Source organism: Plasmodium relictum (assembly GCF_900005765.1).
Source record: "Plasmodium relictum strain SGS1 genome assembly, chromosome: 5".
NCBI lineage: Eukaryota > Apicomplexa > Aconoidasida > Haemosporida > Plasmodiidae > Plasmodium > Plasmodium relictum.
The window spans coordinates 321983-349300 of NC_041683.1; the positions used below are offsets into that span (position 1 = coordinate 321983).

At 18.4% G+C, this 27318-nt stretch overlaps 10 protein-coding genes across 10 annotated transcripts; 4 read left to right on the forward strand and 6 right to left on the reverse strand.

Moving 5' to 3' along the window:
* Window positions 1–4673: 4673 nt before the first annotated feature.
* Window positions 4674–5731, reverse strand: PRELSG_0509400 (calmodulin-like protein; the record flags this gene model as incomplete). The annotated part of the gene is made up of 5 exons (XM_028675348.1): window positions 4674–4689; window positions 4917–5019; window positions 5125–5295; window positions 5455–5587; window positions 5702–5731. 5 exons carry the CDS (start codon window positions 5729–5731, stop codon window positions 4674–4676), a joined length of 453 nt encoding a protein of 150 aa, XP_028531945.1.
* A 2529-nt stretch (window positions 5732–8260) lies between these two features.
* Window positions 8261–8967, reverse strand: PRELSG_0509500 (Rab5-interacting protein, putative; the record flags this gene model as incomplete). Its single annotated transcript, XM_028675349.1, has 4 exons — window positions 8261–8296; window positions 8463–8647; window positions 8717–8759; window positions 8899–8967. 4 exons carry the CDS (start codon window positions 8965–8967, stop codon window positions 8261–8263), a joined length of 333 nt encoding a protein of 110 aa, XP_028531946.1.
* Window positions 8968–10150: 1183 nt separating this feature from the next.
* PRELSG_0509600 (conserved Plasmodium protein, unknown function) lies at window positions 10151–11567 on the forward strand (the record flags this gene model as incomplete). The annotated part of the gene is made up of 3 exons (XM_028675350.1): window positions 10151–10211; window positions 10425–10493; window positions 10657–11567. The coding sequence occupies 3 exons, from the start codon at window positions 10151–10153 to the stop codon at window positions 11565–11567; spliced, it is 1041 nt and encodes a 346-aa protein (XP_028531947.1).
* Window positions 11568–11804: 237 nt separating this feature from the next.
* On the reverse strand, window positions 11805–13674 carry PRELSG_0509700 (RNA-binding protein, putative; the record flags this gene model as incomplete). The annotated part of the gene is made up of 8 exons (XM_028675351.1): window positions 11805–12015; window positions 12111–12184; window positions 12259–12400; window positions 12491–12618; window positions 12713–12847; window positions 12935–13032; window positions 13103–13210; window positions 13488–13674. The coding sequence occupies 8 exons, from the start codon at window positions 13672–13674 to the stop codon at window positions 11805–11807; spliced, it is 1083 nt and encodes a 360-aa protein (XP_028531948.1).
* A 977-nt stretch (window positions 13675–14651) lies between these two features.
* On the reverse strand, window positions 14652–15473 carry PRELSG_0509800 (conserved protein, unknown function; the record flags this gene model as incomplete). The annotated part of the gene is made up of 2 exons (XM_028675352.1): window positions 14652–15287; window positions 15387–15473. 2 exons carry the CDS (start codon window positions 15471–15473, stop codon window positions 14652–14654), a joined length of 723 nt encoding a protein of 240 aa, XP_028531949.1.
* A 787-nt stretch (window positions 15474–16260) lies between these two features.
* Window positions 16261–18048, forward strand: PRELSG_0509900 (GTP-binding protein, putative; the record flags this gene model as incomplete). Its single annotated transcript, XM_028675353.1, has 1 exon — window positions 16261–18048. The coding sequence occupies one exon, from the start codon at window positions 16261–16263 to the stop codon at window positions 18046–18048; it is 1788 nt and encodes a 595-aa protein (XP_028531950.1).
* Window positions 18049–18880: 832 nt separating this feature from the next.
* PRELSG_0510000 (conserved Plasmodium protein, unknown function) lies at window positions 18881–19921 on the reverse strand (the record flags this gene model as incomplete). Its single annotated transcript, XM_028675354.1, has 1 exon — window positions 18881–19921. One exon carries the CDS (start codon window positions 19919–19921, stop codon window positions 18881–18883), a length of 1041 nt encoding a protein of 346 aa, XP_028531951.1.
* Window positions 19922–21826: 1905 nt separating this feature from the next.
* On the forward strand, window positions 21827–23793 carry ARO (armadillo-domain containing rhoptry protein, putative; the record flags this gene model as incomplete). Its single annotated transcript, XM_028675355.1, has 11 exons — window positions 21827–21856; window positions 22009–22084; window positions 22217–22299; window positions 22378–22477; window positions 22597–22670; window positions 22751–22805; window positions 22873–22998; window positions 23078–23144; window positions 23223–23298; window positions 23443–23523; window positions 23734–23793. 11 exons carry the CDS (start codon window positions 21827–21829, stop codon window positions 23791–23793), a joined length of 828 nt encoding a protein of 275 aa, XP_028531952.1.
* A 428-nt stretch (window positions 23794–24221) lies between these two features.
* PRELSG_0510200 (arsenical pump-driving ATPase, putative) lies at window positions 24222–25352 on the reverse strand (the record flags this gene model as incomplete). The annotated part of the gene is made up of 1 exon (XM_028675356.1): window positions 24222–25352. One exon carries the CDS (start codon window positions 25350–25352, stop codon window positions 24222–24224), a length of 1131 nt encoding a protein of 376 aa, XP_028531953.1.
* A 723-nt stretch (window positions 25353–26075) lies between these two features.
* On the forward strand, window positions 26076–27104 carry PRELSG_0510300 (conserved Plasmodium protein, unknown function; the record flags this gene model as incomplete). Its single annotated transcript, XM_028675358.1, has 1 exon — window positions 26076–27104. The coding sequence occupies one exon, from the start codon at window positions 26076–26078 to the stop codon at window positions 27102–27104; it is 1029 nt and encodes a 342-aa protein (XP_028531954.1).
* Window positions 27105–27318: the final 214 nt, after the last annotated feature.

The window sequence follows — 27318 nt, forward strand, 5'->3', positions numbered from 1 at the left end:
ATCCATATTTTGGGTTATTCTTTTTATATATTTTTCCCCTCCTTTCTATAATTTTTCTTGTACCGTTTATTGTATACTTTAATTAAAATTTAAATAACCATTTATATGTTATACTTTTGAATTATTTATGATATTTGTTTTAATATGAAGAAATATATTCAATATGAATTTAGTACATTTTTATTATTTTCTTTTTTTTTTTTGTAAATTTTAGTTCTTAATTATATCAATAAATATACTTATCTCTTATATTTTTCATTCTTTTATAAGACATAGAAAAATCATATTTTTCACAAAAAAATGTATTTTTCTATAATTGCTATATATCCTTTTTAAACTGTAGGCACATTTTATTTTTATTTTCATAAAAACATATTAAAAATATAAGAAACTATGATAAACCATAACTTAATAGAGACAATTTAATATATCATAATTATAGCTTCAAAAAAGCACTATATGTATTAGTTTTCATAATAAATAATATGCTAAAATATACATGTTATATGTCTGATGAATTTTTAAAATAATGTTCTTTTTGTAAAATAAGTAAAGATTTCAATAAATGTATCGCATTTTTTGAAAATATGACTTTACAAAACATATATACCTGTTATTAGGAATAAAATTTTGTGATTAATAAATTTTAATATTTTATATTACATTTGAGAACAGCATGTAAAGTAAAAAGATCATTTTAACATATATTTAAATATTGATTATAGTAAAATATTTTTTTTCTATTTCAATATAACGTAATGATACCAAATGATTTCTAAAACTCATTAGTTGACTTTTTAAGTACATTTTTCTTATAAGATTATTGCAATTTTATTAATTTTTTTATTGAATATTATTTTTCTCTATATGAAAGAACTTAAAAACAAATATATTTTTGTTCCTTATCAGATATATCAAAAATATTACAAATATATTTTTAGACGTTGACATGACAATTGGTAATTGTTATTATTTTTTGTCGTAGTATAATAAAAATTAAAAAATTTACAGAATTAAAACACACAAAGTTTTTATAAAATACAAGAATTAAAGTGGGGTAACTTAATGTGAATTTTATTTAATATTCTTAAAAAAAAAGTCTACTTTTTCTGAAATTATTTTAGAGTAGTTTTCTATAAATACATTAATCTATAGAACTAAATTTTTTAAAAATTTCAATTTTTTTGTTATTTTCCAAAGTATAAATAGAGTTTATAGAAAGAAAATTATCACTATTTGCTTTCCCTTACATGATACACTAAAATAAATTATGAAAAGGTACCTCTCTGTATAAAAAACTAGAGAAATAATTTAGCTTTTTTTTTTTAATAAAAAAATAAAAATGGAGTTAAATTATTAAATTCAAATGCTTATAGAACATGTTTTTTTAAGGTACATTATGCAATCAATATTTCTTTAATAAACAAAATAAAGTTTAAAATTAATAAAACTATTATAAAATAATATTTCATTTATGATCCTTTTCAAATAATCCCGATGTGAGGATAGTTGAATACAAAAAAATAGTTCATTAACCTAAGAATTATGTATTCTATATTATTTCGAGATAATTAGAAAAAATATCGTTAAGGATGCTACATTAAAAAAAATATATTATATATGAATGAATTTGGCTTATTTATCCATAATAATATATAATTTTAAGTTTAAATATTATGGAGTTTAAAAATTACAATTTATTAACCTTTTTCCATGTAAAATGAATATCAATTATACAATTTTTTTTACTATGTTTAAAAATGAAATATAAAAAGTATTCTTATTTTAGTTTAAACTTTTCATGAACTTAAGATACTTTACTGTATCATCATTTAGTTTTATTTTTTTAAATATAAAACAAAAACTTTTTCTATTCAATGATTAAAAAAAAAAATATAATTTAAAAATAGAAAAAAAATAAAATTGTCTATCATGGAATAATAAAAAAAATTACATACACAGAAAAACTTTATCTTATATTTCTTCGAGAATAAAAAAAATAAATATTGATGTTTTTATTGCATTTTACTGTTCACATAAGCATAAAAATCCGTAATTAAAAATAATAAATCTATTATCATTGAAGATTTATATTAACATTTCATGAAAAGAAAAAAATTATACTAGAAAAATTAAAAAAATTATCTGTTGAAAAAAATTTATATGAAAGACATAAAATTTGGCGTCTATTTTGAATAAAAATAAAATATATAATCATTAAAACATGATATAAAATCAGTAAGGAGTGTTTAAAAAGTTGTAAATTTGATCCACATATTTAATCATGTAACTTTCTGTTTATATATATTATTTTTTTTTAATTTGTAAATTGCATATTTTTATCCTCTGGTAATATTTTTGGATAAAATAAAATGATTTTGTAAAAACCAAAACATTATTTATAGAATTTTTTATTATTATGGAAAGAGATACAAAATGAAGTATTTTTAACGAATAATCTTAAATTGTAAAATAATAATACTATAAATATAACTAATAATTTAAGCTAGTATTTTCTTAATTCTTTGTACTAAATTTTTTTTCTTTTATAATTACACAAAAAAATAAATAAAACTGAAAAAAATTTATAAAAATCCCCGTAATATTCAATGTAATAATTATTATTTTTTTTACTTATTCTATTTGAACAACATTTCTAACCAAGAGTTAAATATTCCACTATCCTTATGTGGAAGATAAAATAGCATATCTTAATTCTGTAACTATTTTCTTTGATACAAAATGTATAATATATTCCCATAAAATCCATATAAAAATTCATTTATGATTTTTTTTTACTACGGCTTTGAGTATGAAACACATTGAGTGATTATCCATTCATTTAAATTAATAATGATATAGTTTATTACAAGATTGAAGTTTTGTATCTGTAAATTCATTAAAAATTTTGTTTATATTTTTTTTTTTTGTCTATCTTTACAATTCAATAAAAAGGAAACTATAGGATACGATTTTCATTTTAATTACAATCATTTTTTATAAAAAATATGTCTAGATCTTAAGGTATGTGAAATTATTCATATACAAAAATTATAATGAGAAAAAAAAATTTATCACAGGTAGAACAAATATAGTATTTTTGTCAAATTAAACATAAAAATTTCATCACAATTCTCCATTTTTTCCATTTTCCATTTTAGGCTTAAAAGTACTATTTTTACTTTTTCATGCTATTTTTACTATTATTTTTTTTTGAAAACTGTTTAAAAAATATGGTTACTATCTATATATCATATTTAATATATAGTAATAGTATAAATGTAACCTACCCTTTTAAAAAAACATTTTACATAGATCTTTAGAGCATTTTCATTACAAATATAATCTTTTTTTGGGTATAGATTTTGTAAAATTAAAAAATACATTACATTATGAAAGTCTTAATAATAATTTTTGCATATCTTTAAATCATAAAATATAACCTTTAGCTATTTTAAAAATATGCATAAACTTTTAATATAATACTGTGATTATTAAAGTGTGAGCATTATAAGAAAAAATAGATAAATCTTAAATGTAGAAGTGTAATTAATATAAAGGATAAGCATATTTTCTAAGAGGAGTGCAAGAAAAAGATTGGCAACTTGTCATATTTCTAATAATATAAAATACATAAATATATTTTAAAAGTAAAAACAGGTGCATATTTAAAAAAAATTCATAACAGTTTCTAGTATTATTTTGGCCACAAAAACATTATTTGATAATTTAAAATAAATGCTTAAGAAAAAAAGGATTTATTTATATAAAAAAATTTAAAAATAATAAGTTAAAATTAAATAAAGATACAATTTTAATAATTTATAAATACACATTGGAAGTTTTTATTTGTTAAAAATGCAATATATTTAGACAAATAATTACTTGCTCACTTAAAATTATATTTTGTTCAGTTTTATGAATTAAATATTTATAATATATAAAAGCAAGTTGATATTTTTATTTTGAATTGAATTATTCATGTTATAAACATAAATGTTAAAGAATTAATCTTATATATTTATGCATCATGAATATGAAAAAAAAAAAAATTTAAAGAACAAATTATACATATGTTAAAAATAACGCAAGTCTTCACATTCTAAAATCAAATGTTAAACATATTTGTATTATTTTTACAGAACATTGAGTACTAATCAAATTCATTATGTTCTTAGAGAGAAATTAATGCATCTTTCTAAAAAATATAATAACGTTTTTCAATTTATTGTTTCTTTTTTTTTAAAATTTGTTATCCATATTGTTAAAGATATGAATTTTCATACTTTTAGGACTAAAATTTTTCATACGTATTTTTTTAAAAAAAAAAAAGTATATTTATGTGTCTATGATAAAATTACGTTGTTTAATATCTCTGTATATAACATATTATGTTAAATTTGCATAATAAATTTATTTTTAAAGAGTTAAACCCTAAAATATTTTCCATTTTCTTTTATTTTTAACTGTTTAAAGGGTTTCATATATATACAATATAAACATTGAAAATATCTATAGAAAAAAAAATAAAAAAAGATATTGTTTAATAAATTTTACATTTATGAATTTTCTAAAGTATAAAATTATTTACCATTCTATATGTAATTTATGTTCCTGACTTAAAAACGTAGTATGATTAGAGATGCAAAGGATTTTTACTTTGTGCTTTTATTTCATTCCTTCAATACCCTAATTATTGGTAAAATATTCAGTTACATTTGACTTAAATGGAAATTTAATTATTATATGTATAATAAAAAAGATAAGAATTTTTGAATTCAAAATTAATAGAATGAAGAGAAATTGTTTACAATATAAAAAAAAAAAGAATTTTTATTAAGAAAATTCTTAATGTATATTTGTATATATTTGAATGCAATAAAAACAAAAGTTGACAAAATGATATTCTTATTTACTTATATATGAAATCATCAAATGATATGTCTTTGCTTTTATTTGTACTGAATTCTAAATTTAAAAAAGCATCTACTTCATCTTCTGTTAATTTTATACCTGTTCCTACATTAAAACGTATATTTTTTTTAAAAAAAGCAGAATTAAAATTTAGTAATCAGAAAGATAAAATAAAAAAATAAATTTGTACATATATATATAAATATTTACCTAATGTCATTAATAAATTTTTTAGCTCAGAAATACTAATACTTTTAGCGTTTTCGTTAGTATGAGCTTTCAATGATGTTAATAGTAGCTTTCCAATATTTTCATCATAGTAAAATGATTGCATAATAGCATAAAAATTATTTAAATTTAAATTGCCATTTAATCTACATTCTATTTTTTGTAGAAATAATAAAATTGTAACAGTATTAATATTTAAAACATAGATGTAATTTAATAATATTAAAATGAACTATTAAAAATTATTTACAAATTAAGATAAATAAAAGGAAAAAATAAATATTTTTATAATAAAGTATATTTTTATTTCACCTTCTAACAAGGCATCTGATTCATTTTTGTTGAGAAATATACCAATAGATTTCAGCATATACAATATTTTTTCTCCATCTAACCCCTTCTTATTTTTATTGAATTCATTAAAAATTGACTCAATTTCTAATCTCTTCAAGAAATGATTAAAAATATAGATTTTTGCATGAAAATATACTAATTAATTAAATGGTTTATAATTTTTTGTTGAAATTATAATTAATACATATATATTTTTTAAAATTACCCTTTCTTTAGATATTTTGTACTTATCCATATTTTTAGTAAAATAAAAATCTTCATAAAAAAATTTAAATTATTGCATTAGTTTTTTTTTTAAAGACAACAAAAAACTTACGTTTTTAATAAAAAAAATACTTAAAATTATTTTTACAGAAAGAATATATAAAAAATGTAAATAATTAGATAAAATCCTTACATTTTTTTACAGTGAATATAAAATTAAATTGATCTGAAAAATCAAATTCCCTTTTTTGCTATATTGAAATAATCTTGCTATTTACAGATTTGTAATTTGCAACTTAATTGTATTACTAAAAAAAGAAATCATTTATAAATTAATTTTTAATAATACAAAAATATTTTATGTATAAAAAAAAAAAAAAATTTACATATTAAATTTATTTTTTATTTTTTATAATATATCAATATAATTTTATCTAATGTCTTTTGACAAGTAAGCTTAAAACAAAGTTGAGCGAAATTAAAAACTTTTATCTTTCATAATTTATTATTGGACAAAGCAATATTCATATACTTTGGAAATATAATATAAATGTTACACATTAATGAATAAAAAAAAAAAATTAATTATATATAATATAGTGTAAAAATTATTTTTTTTGTACAATAATGAATTAAAAAAAAAATTACATAATATTGATTATATTTAAAATTTAATAAAAAAACAGAAAAAAAAAATAATATAAATTTAAATTATTAAAAACAAGTTTAATAATGTAAGCATTTATTTTGATATACTTTTGTTCGTCTTAGAAAAAATCCTTTGTATCTATCTAGAGCAATTATTTTATTAAAAAAATATTAAATTTTAAAATCCATTGTTATATATTTTAATTATTTACTAAAAAAAAAAATTAATTTAATTTTTAGTGAACTAACATATATATTATTACGTCAAATTTACACAAATTTCATTTAATAATTAGTGTTATATATATAATTCATTTAAATTAATATATTATTAAGAGAATATGTATTAAAAATTTATTTGATATAGAATGTAATTTAGTGAAAAACAAAAATTCTCATCTTTATATAAATGTTTCATGGCATTTTCCTTAAAGAAGGTAATTACTTTTTAATTAATTTTATTAAATCTAATACATAAATTTTAAATGAGAAAAAAGGAGAAAAGAAAAAAAGAAAAAAAAAAGAAACAAATTATTGTATTATATATTATTGATATTTTTTTCTGATTGAATACTTCAATTTTTCATCTATTAATACATTAAAAATTGAAATTTTATTTAAAAATTGTTTTTTCTAAAAAAATTACTACATTTTTATTGTTTTATAATTATAAATTATTCTAAATGTAAATACGAGGTAAACGAGTATTCATTTTATATATAATAATTTATTCTTATTTTAATTTGTATCAACATATAAAATAATTTTTAATATAAAATTAAATACATTTTAATTAGATTATAATAATTATAATAAAGGAAAAAATAAATTTGGTTTATTTTTCATATATTACAAAATAAAATGTACAAGTATTTGTGTTCCTATTTATTTTAACATTTCATTGGAAAAATACTATTAATTATATATTAATTTAAAATATATCTATAATTATTTTTTAAATCTTACACGTGAACATGATTTATCATAGGTTTTAATAAAAATTGCACATTTGCAATATACAAATATGTTAATTCATTAGTATATTTGAAATTATCGCACATTTTTGTGTGTTAACAAAAATAATAAAGATTCATTTAGAATTATATATTAGTTATTTTTATCGTAAATATTTATCTATTTATATGTGTTATTTGCTTAAACTATTAATTACTTTATTGTTATATCATATTTTTATTTAGTGTTGTAAAAAAATATTTATTTTTAATAAATAGACAGGATATTAACAAAACAAAAAAAAAAATAAATAGCATATTTTATATTATTTTTGATTAGTAAGAAGTTTGATAATATAAGCTTTTACTAAATATAAGAGACAAAATAAAAAAAACTATTTGTAATTTACTGAAATATATGAAGCCAGTGGTAATATATACTATAATTTATATGCAGTATTTGAAAAAAACTTACATTCCATACTTTATTCTTTAAAATTGTTTTTCTTTTTAAATAAAAATATTAGGTATTTTTTCAAAACTTATTTTTAGGACGATCATATAAAATAATAAAAGTTAGAATAAAATATAAAAACATGAATATCTTTTTGTTTACACGTAATATATTATTAAAAATATATTATATAGCTAAAATTATTGGTTCTATACTATAAATAGTGAAGTTATGTATCTACTTATTTTTAAATACTTACATTATAATTGTTGTTAATAAAATTATATTATTTCAATTTTTTTATATACAAGAGTTTTTCAAAAAATTTTATATTTTTATTCGAAATTCTATTAAAATTTTTTTACTTTATTGTTTTTTCAAAAGGAAGTCAAAAAAATTATTTCTGTTAAAAAAAAAATAAAAATAAAAGTTTTTTTTTATACCTAATATTATTTCTCTTTTGTTTCTTTTTTCATTAGGATCTTTCTTTATAAAAAAACTCTATTCAAATGAGTATTGTATTAACAGTTATCCAAGATACCTTAAAAAAAAAATAGTACAATAATTTTCCTTTTATAATTCACACAAAAACTGATATTTATCCACTAATTAATAAAATATATGTGCTTCCACATTTTTATTTTATTCAATAAAAAAATATCTATATATATATATATATATATATATATCTTTTTTTAAAATAATACCAGAAATGCAGAGAGTGCAATAAAGATATTGCTTGTTGCAATATTAAAGTTATCGAGAAAGTAATTTTCATGTATTTTTTTGTTATATAAAGCAAAAGAAGTGAGAAATTGTAAAATAAAAAAAAATAAAAATCCCCAAATTCCCTTAATATGTAATATTCCAGATATTACACCAGCTATAATACCTAAAGAATTAAAAATAAAAAAAAATGTGTATGATGTTTTATGCTTTTTTTGTTAAAAAATTCTCGAACCTACTATTTGTTTATAGTAAAAAAAAACATCATCCATTTCATTCTAAATCAAAAAGAAAATTTAAAATATGAAAAAATTTAGAAATATATATATTATATTTTATATTTTAAAAAGAAAATTCCACTTTATATATATGCAGTATAGAACAATTTAACGAAATAAAATTATAGAATTTACTAACTTTTGTTAATTTTTGATGAAAAAGTTTCTTAAGTAATCCATATTCATTATTCTCAATTTTTTTTTTCATTTTTAAAAATTAATCGAAAAAATAAAAATCAATGTGATATTTTAATTTATTCTTTTTTAAAATTTAAGTTTAAATTCATTTAAAAAATATGTAAAATTATTAAAGTGTATAAAAAAAAAGAAAAAATATAATTTATACAATAGCATGTGCATTCAGTATTAGTAAAAAAGAAAGTAAAAATTAAATATTTCATGAACATTTAATAATTTAAAATTTTTTTTTAAAATAAATTTAAATTACATTTTTATAAAGATTTTATAAAAAAAAAAAAAAGGATTATTTATAATTTCATAAACTTTTAATTTATTCCTTTTTTCATTTTTGGCCATAAGAAAAAAAATTTGTTCTCTAAAATAAAATTGTATCTCATACTTTAATATATTAAGTATCATTAAAAAATGTAAAAATAAAATTCTCACTATGAAATTAAAAATGTTAAAAAATTTTAAGCGTTTTAAACTTCTAATTTGAAAACACGCCAAATATAAGTAACATTTTAAAAAGCGAAATAAGCCATTAGGTCTACACTAACTTTCAATTATACAACCAATTTAAAAAAATAAAATAAAGCAATTTATTATTTTTTTTAACAAAATTCTAATTTTTTTTAAAATTTTTTTTGTAGAAATTGAAACATAAATTAGCTTAATGTAAAATAATTTCGTAACGAACTATACTTATGTATACATGAATTTATACGAAATGCTAAATACTTTTGTTTTTATATATTACTTAAATAATTCACACATCAAAATAAAATGTGAAATTATTTATTTAATTTTATATTCCAAATAGATATTAAACTAAAATTAAGATATATATACGTGTGTATGTATATTACATACACACCAAGTTTATGTAATAACTGTTCACGGTTTTTAGAGAATTAAAATTAAATTATTTATAGTTTTTTATTCTTTTTCATTAATATATGTTATAGTTTTGAAAACATATTAAAAGGAAAAAAAGACGATAATTTTGTACAACAGTAATTTAAAAGTTTTTTGGGGAATTTTATTTTGTAGATATATTTGCATGTAAGTCTTTATTTTTTTATTTTAGATGCTAGTATAAAATTAATAAAATTAAGAAAATAATTTGTTATTTCTTTTATGAAGAAAAAAAAATAAAATAAAATTGGAAACCAAAAGATAACTTACAAGAACAAAAACCAGATAAAAACATGGCATATAAAAAACAAAATTATACGGAGGATAAATCTTCAAAAAAGTCAGCTTACTTAGGTTTATAAAACTGCTAAATTGGCTATATATACTTCATATTATTTTATTTTTACATTTTCCTTTATTTTTTTAAATCTTTTTTTCATTGATGTATAAAAATTTAAACATTTTATATAATATTAACAATTAGACAAGCCTTGTATATATCATCTAATGTTAATATTTTTTCTTTAATAATTAATTTAAAAAAAATTTTTTTTGATCATTTTTTAGAATTTGATGATGAAGATAAAATTAAGGAGAGATCTAATGTTCATGTATCAATAAAAGAAAAACAATTGAGTAAAAAAAAAAATATATATACATGTACTCAAAAATATATACGTAATTTTTTATTACACATTTTTCTTTTTTATTTAAAATATATTTGAATTTAAAATAATTAAAGAAAGATACATTGTAGCATATAAGGAAAGAAAAAGAATTAAATATGTTTTTTTTTTAGGAATTGCTGAATTATTAAATTCTAAAAAAAATACCAATTTTCCAAAAAAAAGTGTAGATTTTACTTTATCACAAAAAACTGAATTGGAACATACGGATGGTTTTCAAGCTAGAAAAAAGCAATTTAGTATGACAAATGCAGCTATAGCCAATAAGCTAAATAATACATTATTTTCAAAAAGTACTAATTCTAAAAATGTATCTTTTTCTCAAAGTAAAAATAGTTCTGAAATAGATAAAAAATCAGTTCTAGATAAAAATGAAGAACCTTTTGGAAAAAAGTCTATTTCAAGCTTAAATAATAAATTAAGTGAAGATTATAAAAATAAATTAAGTAGTGTTTTATTGTCAAGGAATAGACCTGATTTCCTTAAGGATTTTGAACAAAAAAATTCAAATAATTTTTCCAAAACAACTTATGCAGCTGAAGATAATTCGAATAATAGTTTTAGAGATTCAAAGGAAGAGAATGATAATAAAAGAAAAGATTTATTTAAGCAGCTTTTAAACAATTATTCTAATCTTAAAAAAATAGACTATAACAAGAATGGAGACAGTAATTTACTACAGAAAGAAGTTGAAAATGAGAGTGAAAATAAAAATGTCTTTATTGCAGATCAAAATTTACATCTAAATGGTGTTTTGTGCAATCATAAGAACGACCAGCATATCATTGATTCTCCCAACATAGTAGAAAATAAAAAAAGAATAAATTTTTTTTCATGCTTTAAAAATATTAAAAAAAAAAAATACTGTAAAAGAAAGAATATGAACTGTAATAACCCAAAAAAAGAAAAATATATATCCAAAAAAGAAGAAAAAATAGGTAAATCATATCCTGACAAAGAGAATTCCACTTCTACAAATAAAAATAAAAAAACTAGAAATAAATTTTTTTTTCTTTTTAAATAAAATTTTTTTTTTTTTAACTTTAAAAAAATAAATTTTAAGATCTAAGATATATTTTAAATATACATTTAAGTCATTTTTATTTTCTCTATTTATCTTTATCTTTTTTTTTTTTTAATAATAATATTTTATAATACTGTTTTTTTTTTTTTTTTAAAATATAATTGTAAAGAACAATGCATCACGGACAATATTTTAAGGAACGCAATTTTTTCATAAAGAAAAAAAATATAAAAAAAGTTAATTATTATATTCTGATTGTTGTAAATTGTCCATTGAATTTGGATAATAATTATAATTTGAATAAAAATCAGGAATGTTTTGAAATCTTTGATTAAATAAAAAAGGTACTCCACAAGTATTGTACATAAAATTAGCCCATTGAGCCATAGTCTCTTTGTTATAGGGAAATGGGGCCATAAAAGGGTTGTGGTGAGGATACTTCGGATAACTAAAAATCAGTATAGAAATAAATATGTATAAAAAAATATATATATATAATTTAAAGATATGTAAAAAAAAAAAAAATACATATCATTTTCATACGTTTTAGTATTTTGTCTTTTCATGGCCATTTTAGGTTTTTTGGGTTCAGCTTTTCTAACTTCAACCATTTTATCCTAAAGAGAAAAAAAGAGAATTCATTAATGATATTCTCAATATGAATTTTTAATTATTAATTTATTTTTTTTACATAAATTTTATGTCTTTTATGTTTCAAAACTTTTGCAACCGAATTTTCATTTGCAAAAACTACAAAACCAAAACATCGAGATCTACCACTAGAATCTACTACAATTTGAACTACATCAATATCTCCAAAGGTTGAAAAATAACTAAATAAAATGTTTAAAAATTTATATTGAAAGTAGGAATCGTTTGTTATACAAGTTTTTGCATTTTTTTTTTTTTTATATTATTTTTACCTTTCTAATGTATCTTTAGTCCAATAATAGTTTAACCCTCCTACAAATATTTTTCTTTGAATATCAGATGGTGTAGTATTGTGCTCCTCTCGAACATCTACTCTTTTACCTTTTAATTCGTGTGAATCCTAATGAAATACAAAAAAAAAAAAAAATAAAATAGTAAATTTATATTTAAATATATTAATTCTATTTTCATTTATTTGATATATTTTTATATACTCTTAAAATTCTTTCTTTGTTTATTTGTGATAACATTGTTACAAATGCAAATCCTCTATTTCTTTTTGTTTCATGATCTTGTGCAATAACAACGCTTTGCACAGTACCATATTTTTCAAAATATTCTATTATATCCTTTTAGAATATTAGAAAAAAATAGAAAGTATAATTTATGAAAAGGCTCATTAACAAAAAAAAAAAAAAAAGGTTATTTGCCATTACTTTATTTGTGATATTTTGTGGAATACCGCCAATAAAAAATTTAAATGGTTCATTAATGTTATTTGAATTATTTACAAATTCATTAATTCCTGTGGAAGCTGTATAAGTAAAAAATATTTCATTAGTTCGTAATATCAATTATAAAAATGAAATATATTTGAATTATACCAGTGCTTAATGAATCTACATTTTTATTTTTTATAGTTGAATTATTTTTTTCATATTTAGAACATTTTGCATTGTTTGTTTCATGGCAACAACATACTTTTTTTTTTTCTAAAAAATTTAAAAAAAATTTATTTTGAAAGAAAAAAATTTAGTTAAAACAAAAGAGAGAGAAATAAATAAATAATTAAAAATTTAAAAATATAGATATAGAACTACAAATTTTTATTTATTGTTAAATTTTATAAAATATCTAAAGTTAAAAAGAATTTATATTTTAAAACATAAAACTATATATGATATTTTATAATCTTTTAGTTTTTTTCATAAAATATTTATATTTTTAAATTTAACATTATATTTTCATTTATTTTTTTTATTATCAAACCTGGTTTAAAGGAATCTCTTGATGAACTTCTATCTCTTTTTTCCCTTTGTTCATAAGTATTATCGTTTTCATTCTTTCGTGTATCAATGTCTTTTTTTTTTTTTTCAAATTCATCATTTTTAGATACTTTGGTTTTTAAAGAATTATCGACATCATTTGTTTCGTTTATATTATCATCCACCGTCATTTTTGTAGAACTTTTTCAGTTAGAATATATAAAATTTTAATACTATTGAACTAATTTTTACTTTTATATATGTTAATGATAAGTTTTAATCATAGATATGTTTAAGAACTGCTTATTTATGTAAGCCTTAATAGTTAAATAAAAAAGATTTGGAAGGTTTCTTATTTATTTTGTTAAAATTTATTATTTAATTATTTTTTTTTTTTCTTTTTTTTTTCCTTTTTTTTTTTTTCTTTTTTTTTTTTCCACTAAAACATTTAATATTTTTTCTTTACTTTTTTTTTCTTTTTTATCTTATTAAGATGCAAATTATTTAACGCACTACATATTTTTACTATGCAAAATTAAAAATAAGTGTGTGTTAAAAAAAAAAAGGACATAAAACTATATATACGAGATAAAGTTAGACAAGATATATGAAAACCTGTACTTTTTTAGGAAGGAAAAAATAATTACTAGATTTACTTAGCAGTAAAAAATTTTATTAATTTTCGGAGAGTTTTTTTTTTTATTTGTATCATTAATAATTTTGGAAATTAATTTAATTTAAATTCTAAAAAATATCCACAAAAAAAAGGTAAATACGTTTTAAAATGAAAAAAATATAAAATATGAACTATATAACAAAGTGTTTTTGTACGTATAATTTTATATATTAAAAAAAAAAAAATTAAGGAGAGTTACATAAACTTTAGAAGAATATTATTAAAAAGAAATATATATAAATATATATATATGTGCATATAATAAAATAAAAAGAAAATAAGTATTAAAAATATTATGAGGAATAAAAAATTATGTTAATTTTTAAAAAGAAAAAAATTAAGGTATAAATACAACATTTTACTTCAAAAAAAAAATTTTTTTTTATTCTTAATTTTAAAAAATATGTTTTAAGTATTACAAATAATAAAATTAGGTATATTGAAAACAAAACATTTATTAATATTAAAGTGTTTAGAGAATTAAAACTTGTTTTATTTCATACTCATAACTTTTTTGAATGATTCTAAATTATTTTGCCAATTCTCTCTTTCTTCTCTAGTTTTAAAAATGAATAAATATGTACTTATTTGAACACTACTTACAGCTATCTCAAGTGATTTAAGATTATCAGCTTTAGTTCTTATTGATGTTATTTTATTTAATGGAAATGATCCAATAGGTTTTTTTACTCCGTTTCCGTCTGCTTTTCCCTTATACCATTCAAGCATTTTCCCATCTTTTGAACATGTAACTTTAACAGTTTCATGAAAAATAGCTGTTTTTATTTTAACAACTTTAGTTAATGTTTTTCTATATTGCTTAATTTTTTCATCTTTTATATCTTTAGCCGAAATATTTTCATCTGAACCATCAGTAGATAATTTATCATCATCTTCATCTTCTGTTTCTATTATCACCTTTCTAGCTGTTGGTGAATATGTAGGTCTTCTTCTAGCACTTCTTATAGCATTAAGATTTATATTATTATTATTATTATTATTTTCATTATTGATTTCATATTTTCTATTATTGTTTAAATTATCATTTTTAGTTGTCTCATTATGCGTTTGTTCATTTGATTCATATTTAAAATTTTCTAATAAGATAGTCAGTGATCCATTGTTTGGCTGATAAATAAAAAAATTAAAAAGAAACATATGCACAAATGAATGCTTTATGAATTTTTATTTTTTCGTAAAATTTTTTTTTTTTAATTATTTTCATACCATCTGAGGATCGTAATTAATCAGTGGTCCATCTGGCGTTCTTTTCCCCCATCTTTCATAGCAGCTATACGGAACTGTGTTCCCCATTTTTACTTTAATTCCTCTATTTTTTTTTTGTTAAATTTGAAAGAAAATATTATGGAGCGGAAAAATAATTAAGAAAAAAAAAAAGAAACTCAAAGAAAATAATATAAAATAAAATTTTTAAAGTATAAGTTCATTTATTTAATTTTTTTTTTTTATTGTTTTGAAGATTGTAATTAAATTTTACGTCTAGGCATCGAATTTAATAAATTTATATTTTACACACAATTATAATTTAGAAGATAACAAAAAAATAAAAAAAAATAAAAAAAAATAAAAAAGAAGAAAAAAAGAAAAATAATAAAAAAAAAAATAGTTAATCATTTAATATTGTATTTACATTATATATTGCATGAAAAAAAAAAAAAAAAAATTTATATAAAATCAAATGAAAAAAAAAAATTTTTTTTTTAAATGAGATAAAAAAATATGTAATCACCAAATTACAACATACATAAAAATATAGATTAAACAAGTGGAAGAAAATATATATATATTTTTATTTTTATGTTAAAATTAAGCTGTAACATATTTCTCATAAGGAATTTAGTTCCTGTAATAATTATATTAGATTTTTCATTTTTATAAATTTAAATTAATTTTATATTTTAGGGGAAAAAAAAAAAATGGATCAATGAACATTTTTTAAGTATTTTTAAGACTTTAATGAAGTGATTTCTCCATATACAATGTAATTTTATCAAAATGCTTGAAAAAAAAACTAATAGAAATAAAATATTTCTAATGATAAACTATTGATGCAAATTAAAAAAGAAAAAAAGAGAAGAAAATGAGTTTTATAGTAAAAGCCATTTTTTTATTACATATTTATGGGATAATTTTTTGTTTTCTTAAAAAAAGAAGTTATACTAGTAATAACAATTTTTTATATTTTAAAAAAAATTATATTTTAAGAATTATGAAATTTAGAAAAAATAAATGTATAAATAAATATTATACATATCTATCTTTGATCAATGATAAAAATGATGAAATTAACAAAAAAAATCCTGCTGAAAGTGTAAAATTTTTTGACTTCTCACATATATATAAACATTATAACTTGGATAAAAATAATCCATTCTATAAAAAAAAAGAAAATGAAAATGATATTAATGAAGCAGAAAATGGATATAATAAAAGCAATAGTATTAAGAATCAAAGCATTGAAAATATTCAAATAAAAAAATATAATTTAGAAAATAATTCAAATATAGAAACAAATAGTGATATTGTTAATAATAGAAATAATAGTCTTTTAGTTAAAGATGATCCAAATAGGATACAAAAAGTAAAATTTGAAAATATATATAATTATAGTGATATATTTAAAGAAAAAGAAAAAAAAATTGAAGTAAAAACGTATGTCGCAAATATTTTTCAGAAAATACCAAAATTTAAAGATAACATAAAAGTAATTAAAGATGCTTTGTTATATCTTAAGTTCATAGAGAAAGGAAATTTATATTTAATTAAAAATGTTGATAAAAAGAGTATAAATTCTGAACCTTATGATGATTTATCAAAAAAAAGAAAAAAAGGGACAAAAAAAGACTTGATTAAATTAGAATTAACTAGTATTTATAATAATATAAATAAAGAAAAACATACCAAAAAAAGAATATGTAAAGAATGTTGCATTAAAGTAGATTTATATACAAAACTTTTATCTAGACCATTAAACAATATATATAATCTGCATAAAAACCTAAAAAGATTTTTACATCCATTTCAGTATAGCTTATACGAAAATGCTATATCTAATTTATATAAGGATGGAGAGGTTTCCAATTCACTCACTGATGTTTTAAATAATATTTTAGAGGTTAGAAAATTAATAACATTAACTGGTAAAACTTATGCAGGTCAGTTGAAATATTTAAAAACATGTAGAGAAATATTTGGTAAATTAAATGAAGCTATAATAGACATAAATATTATATTACAATCAGGAAGAAAATGGTTGGATGCACATAATTCTTATATAAAAAAAATTAGAAAAATAAAATATATTGATATAACAAAGCCTGCTATATCAATAATAGGTTGCACTAATGTAGGAAAAAGTAGTATTCTTAATTCAATTACAAATTCAAAATCCAAAATAGCAGATTATAATTTTACAACAAAAGAATTTAATTTAGGTCATTACTCTTTTAATGATGAAAATGATATACATACAGCACAAATAATGGATTTACCAGGTTTAATAAATCGTCCAGAAGAAAAAAGAAATCTCATGGAAAAGTTAACTCTTTCATCTTTAAAAAATTTGCCTTCAGCAGTTATATATGTTTTTGATCCTTTAAAAAAAGATGATCATAAATACTCGTCTTTAAAATCTCAAATAGACATTCGATATTATTTAAGGGGATTATTTCCTTTTAGACCTTGGATTGATGTTATAACAAAATCAGATTTAATAGATTTTGATCAAGTTAATTTACCTAAGGATATAAAAGAAAATTCAGTATTTATTTCTACAGAAAAAAAAGATTCTTTATTGCCTTTAAAAGAAAAAATAAAAGAAGTAACATTTAAATTAACAAGCTTTTTGAACAAACATACAGAAGAATGATTTTTTTTTTTTTTTAGTGTTTCACAGGAGTATGATGAATATTTTATTCTTTAATTATTTTTAAATATTTACTCATTAAATATATAAAAAAAGTTATAAAAATAAGAAAAATGATACAATGTGATCTAAAATATGAATATGAAAAAAAAAAGTATAAATCAAGATGAAATAATTTATTATATAATTAATTTTATTTATCACAATTTTTTTTTGTACTTTTTTATTTATGGCTTCAATAATAGTTTTTAATTAGTTTTTATATATTTATAATTTTTTTTTAATTTTTGAGGATATTTTAATTTTTTAAAATTTTATATCATTAAAGTATTTTTATGTCTAGTAAATACACCATATTTTGTGGTTACTTATTCTTTTTTATACACTTTAAATCTGGTATATTTCTATATATTATATTTTATCTTTTTTTTTTTTTTCTTCTCATATTATAAACATTTATCATATGTATTTATATTTAAATATATTAAAAATGATTCTTCCTTTTTTAGTATTAAATTAGATATATTGTTAATTTTAATTATTTGGTTATTTTTATAATTTTTTTTCATTACCAAATTAAAATTGTGAATACCCAATATTGTATTTTAAACATTTTATCTAATCACTTTAGATAATTTTTTTTATTTTTTTAAAAATTATATATTATTATGTGTAATTTTTTTTATTTAAAATTATATTCTTTTTTGATAAAATATTATAATAAAAAAAGATGTTACATTTATTAGCGAAATTCATTGATATATATAGTTTATATATATTTGCTAAGGGATCTGTATCTCCAATTATTTTGCAGTATTTTGAAAGACGAATTATTCTAATTTGTATTTTCAGTTGAATATGTATTAAAGCTTATATCTGTGTTTTCACTACTAACATTGGATAAATTTAGTTCGTCAGAAAATTTTAAATACTGTTTTTGTGATGATATTTCTGTACTTAATTGTTTTTTTTTTTTAATTTCATGAGATAAACTTAATTTTAAGGGAAGAGAACAATTATATATATTAAGTTTATTTTCTTCTATTTTCTTTATTTCTTTATCTTCTTTTAATTCTTCGACTTCCTTTATAATTTCATTTTCATTTATTTCTTCTATTTCCCCAATATTTTTTTTCTCATATTTCTCGTTAATTTCTTCTCTTTCTTCTTTCTTTTCGAGTATATCTTCTTTTGTAGTTTGTTCTATTTTCTTTTGTTCACTATTTTTTTTTTCATGATCAATTTTGCATAATTCTCCACTAGTTTCTGGAATACCGGAGGCTTTATTTCTATTAGTTCCATTTTTATCTAAAATTTTTTGATTTTGGACATTTGGCAATTTCACAGTTTTTTCCATAACCTCAGTTTTTAATATGGGAACAACTCTTTCAACAACATGATTTAATTTTTTATATTTTATGTTGTTCCTATGTAAGTATACCAATTTTTCTTGAATTTTATTTTTTATTTCAATTTTTGGTATTTCATAAATTTTTTCTTTTTCAATGATTCTTGGAATATATTTTATTTTTTCCTTATAAATAGGAACTTTTACTTCCTTAATTTTATAAACAGGGCCTATATATGGAACATAAACATTCTTATATATTATATTTTTTTTATTTATTATACGTTCTTTATATATATATCGGGGCACTTCCACTAATTTTGTGGTTGTTAGAGGATTCAATATTTTCATATATTTGTCAATAAAATTTACTGGTTTATTTGGTTCATTTTTATCGTTTGCATTTACTATATTATACCTAAAACAAAAAGGATCTTTTAAAAAGTTAATACTAACACCATTTGTTTGAATATTGTATCCAGCATCCATTTCGGGAATAAATGGCCCATTAAAGAGAACTGTGCGCATATTAAAAATATATTTTAAAAATACAGAAAAAATAAAAAAAGCAAATTAAAATTTAGCCCCAATGCTGTGGGTTAAATGAAACATAACATTATATTTAACTAAGAATTTTTTCACAGTTTAAAATTTCAAAAAGTATGTTATTATGAATTGAGAATTAAAATTATTTTTATTTAGTTATTCTTTTCATAAGCACAATTAAAAATTGTAATTTTACATCTTGTATATATTTTATTGAATATATTATGACAAGAATATAATGAAAATTTTTAATAAATATTTTTAATTATTAAAAGTCTAAAAATTGAAAAAAAAAAAGTCTATATGTAGAAGTGAACAAATATTCAAAATATAATGTCAAGTTTTGATTCATTTTTTTTAAAATTAAAGCTATACAAAAAAGATTAATAGCTATTAAAAAAAAAAATAAATGTACGGTCATGTAATTTCTTTTAAAAATAGGTAATGTATTATTTTTTTTATTAACAGGCAAATTAATTTTTTTTTTTGTGAATAATTTATTTATAAGCAAAACATTTAATGATTACTTACCAATTTTTGTCTAAATTTTCATTACATTGTATAATTAAATTTTTGTTCATTTGAGATACATTATTTACAATGTATTATTTTATTTTAATATAATTTCAAAAATTTAACATTTTAGTTTGTTTACTTGAATTAATAAAAAAAAAAAAGTGGCTAAAGGTTTTCGTTATTATTAATATTTCTTTTCCAAAAGATTTTTATGATTTGATAAAATATAAAAATTTTAATTCAAAAAATTAACAAAATAATTTATTAAATCTACACATAACAACTAACTTTAGTATTACTATTGTTAAATAAATATTAATACGACATATTTAAAAAAGAAAAATGTGATAGCAATATTATAGTTATTGAAAAATAATATATGCTACTATCTAATAAAAATGTATATGAAAATTTCAACTGAGAATATTCTTTAAAGAAGAAGAATATTTTTAGCCCATATTAAGAATTTTAGAAAAATTCTGTTGTTTTTGTACAAGAAAAATTTCCTTAAATTATTTATCTTTATAGCGAAATAAAAAAAGAAAGATAAAAATGTATTAAAAAAAAATATGGCACACACCAAAACTACACACTTCCAAAAAAAAAAAAATTAAAATTCGTTCACTATATCATAACTGTGATAAGAAGAAAAAAAAAATTTATAAGTCAATTCTATTGTATATACTTAAAATAAATTTTGAACTAAGAGCTTCTGAGTGTGCAAATAAATCACGCTCCTTTATATGATGGAAAGTTAGTTTATGCAACTGTAAAATTTATTTTGAAACTTTCTTATTTTAAAAAATCATATATTAAAAAAGTTCATTTTGGATCATTAAACTGCATTATAAAAATAAAAAATAAATGTTTTTAAATGCAATAGAACAAAAAAAAAATAGTAAGAAAATTTTATATAAAGAAGGAATGAAAAAAAAAAAATAGAAGTGTGCAAATTTGTTTAATACTATTTTATTGTTTAAAAAATAAAAAAAATATAATAAATATACGAATAGTTATTTGTTCAGAAAGGCTATTTGTTATAATTCTTAAATTAAGAAAACATAAAAAAAAAAGTTACTATGACATAAAAGGATGTTGTTTAAACATCTATTAACGCTATTAAACGACAAAAAAAAAAAAATATATATATATACATATATTTGTTCTTATATTTATGCACAGGTAAATAAGATATTAATAAAATTAGAATTAAAAAAAATAACATTTTGAATTCATGTTTTTCTTTCGAGTTCCTTTTAAAAGGAAAATATGTTTTCAAATACAAAATTTACATTGTAAGGCAAAATCATATGATTATGTTTTAGATTTAATTAAAATATTAATTTATTTTTTATTAAACCCAAAGAAATTATGGGAAATCACTGTTGTGCAGGAAGAGATGTAAAAAAAATAAAAAATAAAATTTTTTTTTTTTAAAATTACATAAAGAGAAAAATTATTAATTGATAATATATTATAAATGTATTTTCTACACATGTTACTTTTATTATTTTAATATTCATTAATAATATATATTATTTTTTTAATATAAGTTGCTTTATAAAAATAAATTACACGAATTTGGTAAAGAGGGGTCAAAAACTTTAAGAAAACTATTATCCTTTACAAGTAAACTTTTTAATTCTTCAAATATATATTGAACTTTTCCATATATACTTGAACATAAAATCTAAATTTAGGTTTCTTTGTTTAAATTATTTAAAAAAAATTGTAAACAAAATAATTTCGTTATTTTTTTAGGTAATGATATTCTAAGGTTTGATAAGGCATATGATGAAAATGATGTACAAGAATTCGTTAATTTATGCTCATCTACTTGTGAAGTATAAATATATATCTATATGAAAAATAATTTTACTGTGATAATCTGCCTATGAATATTTTTATTTTCTTTAAATCAGATAGAAAAATTGGAGGATAGAATGCATCCTTGGGCTGCAGATCCGAAAACAATTGGTGCATTATCAGCGACTCAGTTAGCAATATTAGCTAGTAAAGAAAGTAATGAAAAATTAAAATAAAAAAAAAAATAAAAGATTTTAAAGTAAATATATGTGTGCATGATAAATTGATTATATTTAAATACATAATTATATTGTTCCATAAATATTTTTTGTTAGACGAACCACATTACAAAGATGCAATTCGTGAAGCTGATGGAATACCTGTCCTTATAAATTTGTTAAAATCACATGTAATAAACAATTCAAAAAAATTATTTCAATATAATTAGAAATATATTCTAAAATTTTATTATTATTTTTTTTTAAATAGGAATTAGATAGAATACATGCTTCTGTAGTTGCTTTGTCATTTTTATCAGTTGATAGTTAGAAAAAAATAACAATTCAAAATAATTATAATTTTTTAAATACATAATACTTAATGTTGTTCAGATGTAAAAAATTGCATTTGCATGTTCGAGAATGGTGCTTTACCATATTTAATTAGTGGAATGAAGTCAAATATAGATGGGATGAAAGCAGCTTGTGCACAAACATGTAGAAATATTTTTGTTTTAGGTATATATATAAAAAAAAAAAAAATATAATAATTTTTGGTATTATATATTAATTTATAATCACTTCCTTATTTCTTTAGATAAAAAATATAAAAAGGAGTTTTTAAAATTAGGAGGGATCGCTCAACTTGTGAATTTATTAGAACTGTTATAATTAAAATAAAATTAAATATATGCTATTAGTCACTTTTATTTAATTTTTTGTTTTTTTTTTAATATCTTTAGGTCATCAAATTATGATGATAGTCAACCTCTATACACTCAATTAGAAGCGATTTATCATTTAGAAGATTTTATATTGGTTTGTGCTAAATAATATATATATATTTTTACACATAGCATATATATAAAGCATAATGAGATACATTTTAAAATGTATATAAAAAAAAAAAAAAATGAAATCCTTATTCTATTTTACTTTATCCTTTTGATTTTTCTGACTTAGAATGATGGGGATGAAATACCTGAATTTTTGGAAGCAGTTAAAAATTCTAATGCAATTAATAATTTAAAAAATCTTCAACAGGTACTAAAAAAACATATATGTTTTTTTGAAACATTTATAAATATATGTACTAAATATAAAATAGTAGAGATGATTTTAAATAATGGAAATGATAAAAATGGAATTCTTTTTATAAGAATTCTAAATAAAGATAAATATGAGTAAAATAGAAAATTTTTTAATTTAAAAAATAATTAAATTAATAACTTTGATTTAATTTCTCTTTTTTAGTGTCCTGAACAAGATTTAGCAGAGGCTTCAAATGTTCTTTTATTGAGACTCACTGATTAATACTTTATGTCATAATTTTTTTTATTATTGTTATTTTTTCATTCTTTTTTATTTTTTTTTTTTTAAGTATACAAAAAATATATTACCTATTAAAACTATATAATTATTAAAATTTTGCTATACATTTTATTTTATATATTTCTTTATTATTTGATATGCTTTTATATTTTTTAATTTATTTAAATATAAATTTTCTTTCTAAAATTGATTTAAATAAATATATAAGCATAAAAAATTTTCATTTGATAAAAAGTTATAAATTTTAATAATTTTAAAATAGATTCTTTAATTTTTTTAAAATAAAAATTTACATTGTTATGTTTGTATATAAGAAACGCACAATTACTTTAATTTTACATTTTATTGGAATGCATATATAGAAATAAATTCAAGGATAAATACATATTTATTTTTTTTATTTATAATTTTTAGTTATATATTGGTATTTCTTTTGATTCTAAGAGCATTTCAGAAAATGATGATATATTATCTAATCCTCTAATTTCATTTTTTAACTGAGGCATACAGACAATGTTAAAATCATTTCCATATAAATTTTTAATTTGCATAAGATATTTGGATTGTAACTTTCTTCTTGAAATATAAACATCCTCTAATTCTTTGGTTTTTATGATGAGGCTATTAAAACATTTCTCAATTTCTTTATTATTTATTTGTTTTAATAATTTTGCACATTCATCTACATCGATGATGGGAGATTCTAACGGGAAAACAACCTGATTTACGACTATGTTATAACAAGAAATATTTTTTTTTGTGAGCTCTTGTATTAATCTCTCCGTTTCATAAACACTTAAAAATTCAGGAATACATACGCAAACAAAAGTTGTTTTCAAAGGGTTTTGAAAATTTGATTGAATACTACTAGACATAGCATTTAAATGATTAATTTTTTCATATAAATTTTCTAATTCCATTTCATTGTTAGTTAGATTTTTTAAAACATTGAGAGTTCCCTTTAATTTTTCTCTTATGTTAATTAAATAGCCTAAAGCTTTCTTCAACAAATCAGGAAAAGCCAAAAGCCTTAGAGTATGCCCAGTTGGAGCTGTATCAAATACAATAACTGAATATTTCATATTTTTTATTGATTGCATTAATTCAGCAAAACATAAAGCTTCATCAATGCCTGGAAAGCTTTGCAATAATTCTGGAATAATATTTTCAAAAATATCTTTTTTATTTAATTTAAATGCTGTATTTTCAGAAAATGTAGTATCTATTTCCATACAATATAAATTATTGAATGATTTAACTAACGTGGGTTTATTAGTAAACTTTTGATTAAACGCATCACTAGTATTATGTGCAGGATCTGTTGATAATAACAAAACTGATTCTCTTCTTTTTGCTAATTGAACTGCTATTGAACAAGATGTTGTAGTTTTTCCAACTCCTCCTTTTCCTCCAACAAATATCCAGTTTAATGTTTTATTTTCAATTAATTTGCTCAAATTTGTGTCATATTCTTCATCGTTACAGCTATCACTTTCTAAACTTAAAGAACATGATAATGCACTAGAATCATCGTTACTCATTTTTTTTTAATGATTTTTTTCTTTTTTTTTTTAAATATACTTAAATTATGTTTAAATTATATTTTATAATTCATTATTTTTTATATATGAATATAAATTTTTTTTTTTTTTATGTATTAGTTTAATTTTTTTTTAAAAACATAAAAAAACTGCTTTTTCTATAGAAGAATGTAATATTTTATTTTTATAGAAATATTTTTTATTCTCTTTTTTTTGTATTTAAAGAATCATTTTATATAATGATTTATATATTATCAAAATAATTCTAGAATAAAAGAAAAAAAATAATATATATTTTTATTTCAAACTTAAAATTTTTTTTTTTTCCTTTATGGAGTATTTCAAATTAAATATTATTTTTTTAATATTTAATTAAAATAAGAATGTTATGGATATGCAAAAAAAAAAAAAGAAAAAAAAGAAAAATAAAAATAAAAATAAAAAATAAAAATAAAAAATATGTATGTATATTATAAATTAAAAACTTATTTTAACATAAATTTTTTTTTTTGAAGATCATTTTCTTTTTATACTAAATATTTTATTAATATATAATTTGAAGTAATTTTATTTTCTCCAATGCAATAAGTTTTATAGTTTTTGATAGCAATAATTTTATATAAATTTATCTTTGCTTTTAATATATTAAAAAAAATTAATATTATGGATATTTAAAAGGATATTATTATTTTTCTAGATTTATCAACTGAAGAATAATAAAATATGAACAATCCTTTTTTTATTAAAAAATGTAGGCTAATAAATTTTTTAAAATCATATTTTGTAAATTTCAATTCCAGTTGCTATAAATTAAATGAAATTAAAAAAGAATGTGGATCCTTTGAAAAATTATTATTTTTGGGTAATTATGAAGTTGAAAAATATATGAATAAAGAATTAATTGAAAAATACAGAGAATGCATAAAAAATGATTATAATAAATTAAGAAATATACTATATGAGAAGGAATGTATTAATGATTACGAGAAATATTTATATGATTGTATAAAGAATAATGATTATAAAGATTTAATAATAGGAGATGTTATTTATGAAAATAAAAAAAAAATTTTATGCATAGGAGAAGCTAATTTATCATTTAGTGCACTTTTACAAAAGAATTTAAACTTATGCAATATTGTTGCTACATCAATGGAGGATGAATCAAAATTAACGAAAAGTTATGGAAATATTTTTACAAAAAATTTAAAAATATTAGAAAATTATGGGGGTATTTATGTATCTAATATTAATGTTGAAACAATTGATAGACATTTTTTAAAAAATACTTTTGATATCATAGTGTTTAATTTTCCTTTTGTACTGCCAACAAAAGAGCTTATTGAGAAAAAATGGAATATCAAATTAAATAAAGAAGATGATAATTATATTAAATATTATAAAAAAGCAGAATATTTTTTGCTTAATAAGTTATTTTATTATTTATTTAAAAACTCCTCCACTTTATTAAAAGAAAAAGGTTATTTGCATTTACGAATTAATGACAAATATTTAACGTGCAAGTTTCCCAATGATTTTTCATTGTCTTTTATCCGAAAAGTTGATTTTTATAATTCCTATATTATTTATAAATTATTAAAATATATTCCATCCATTTATGACTCTAGTTTCATAAATTCAAATATTAATAACTTAAAAAAAAATAAAAATGTTATTTTTACACCTAATGGAAAAATATTCAAAAGTTTTAAAATGAAGCATACATCAACATTAATTTTTCAAAAAATTTAAATTAAAAAATTTGTCATAATTAACAAAAAAAAAAAAAAAATAAAGAATAAAATAAAATAAAATAAAATAAAATAATAATAAAAATACATAATAAAAGATAGAATAAAAAGTAAAAAATTTAAAAAAAAAGGTATTAATAGAGTAAAAAAAAAAATATATATAAAAAGATCAGAAGAAAAAAAAATTTTTTTTAAAGCTTATAGTAATAAAAAAG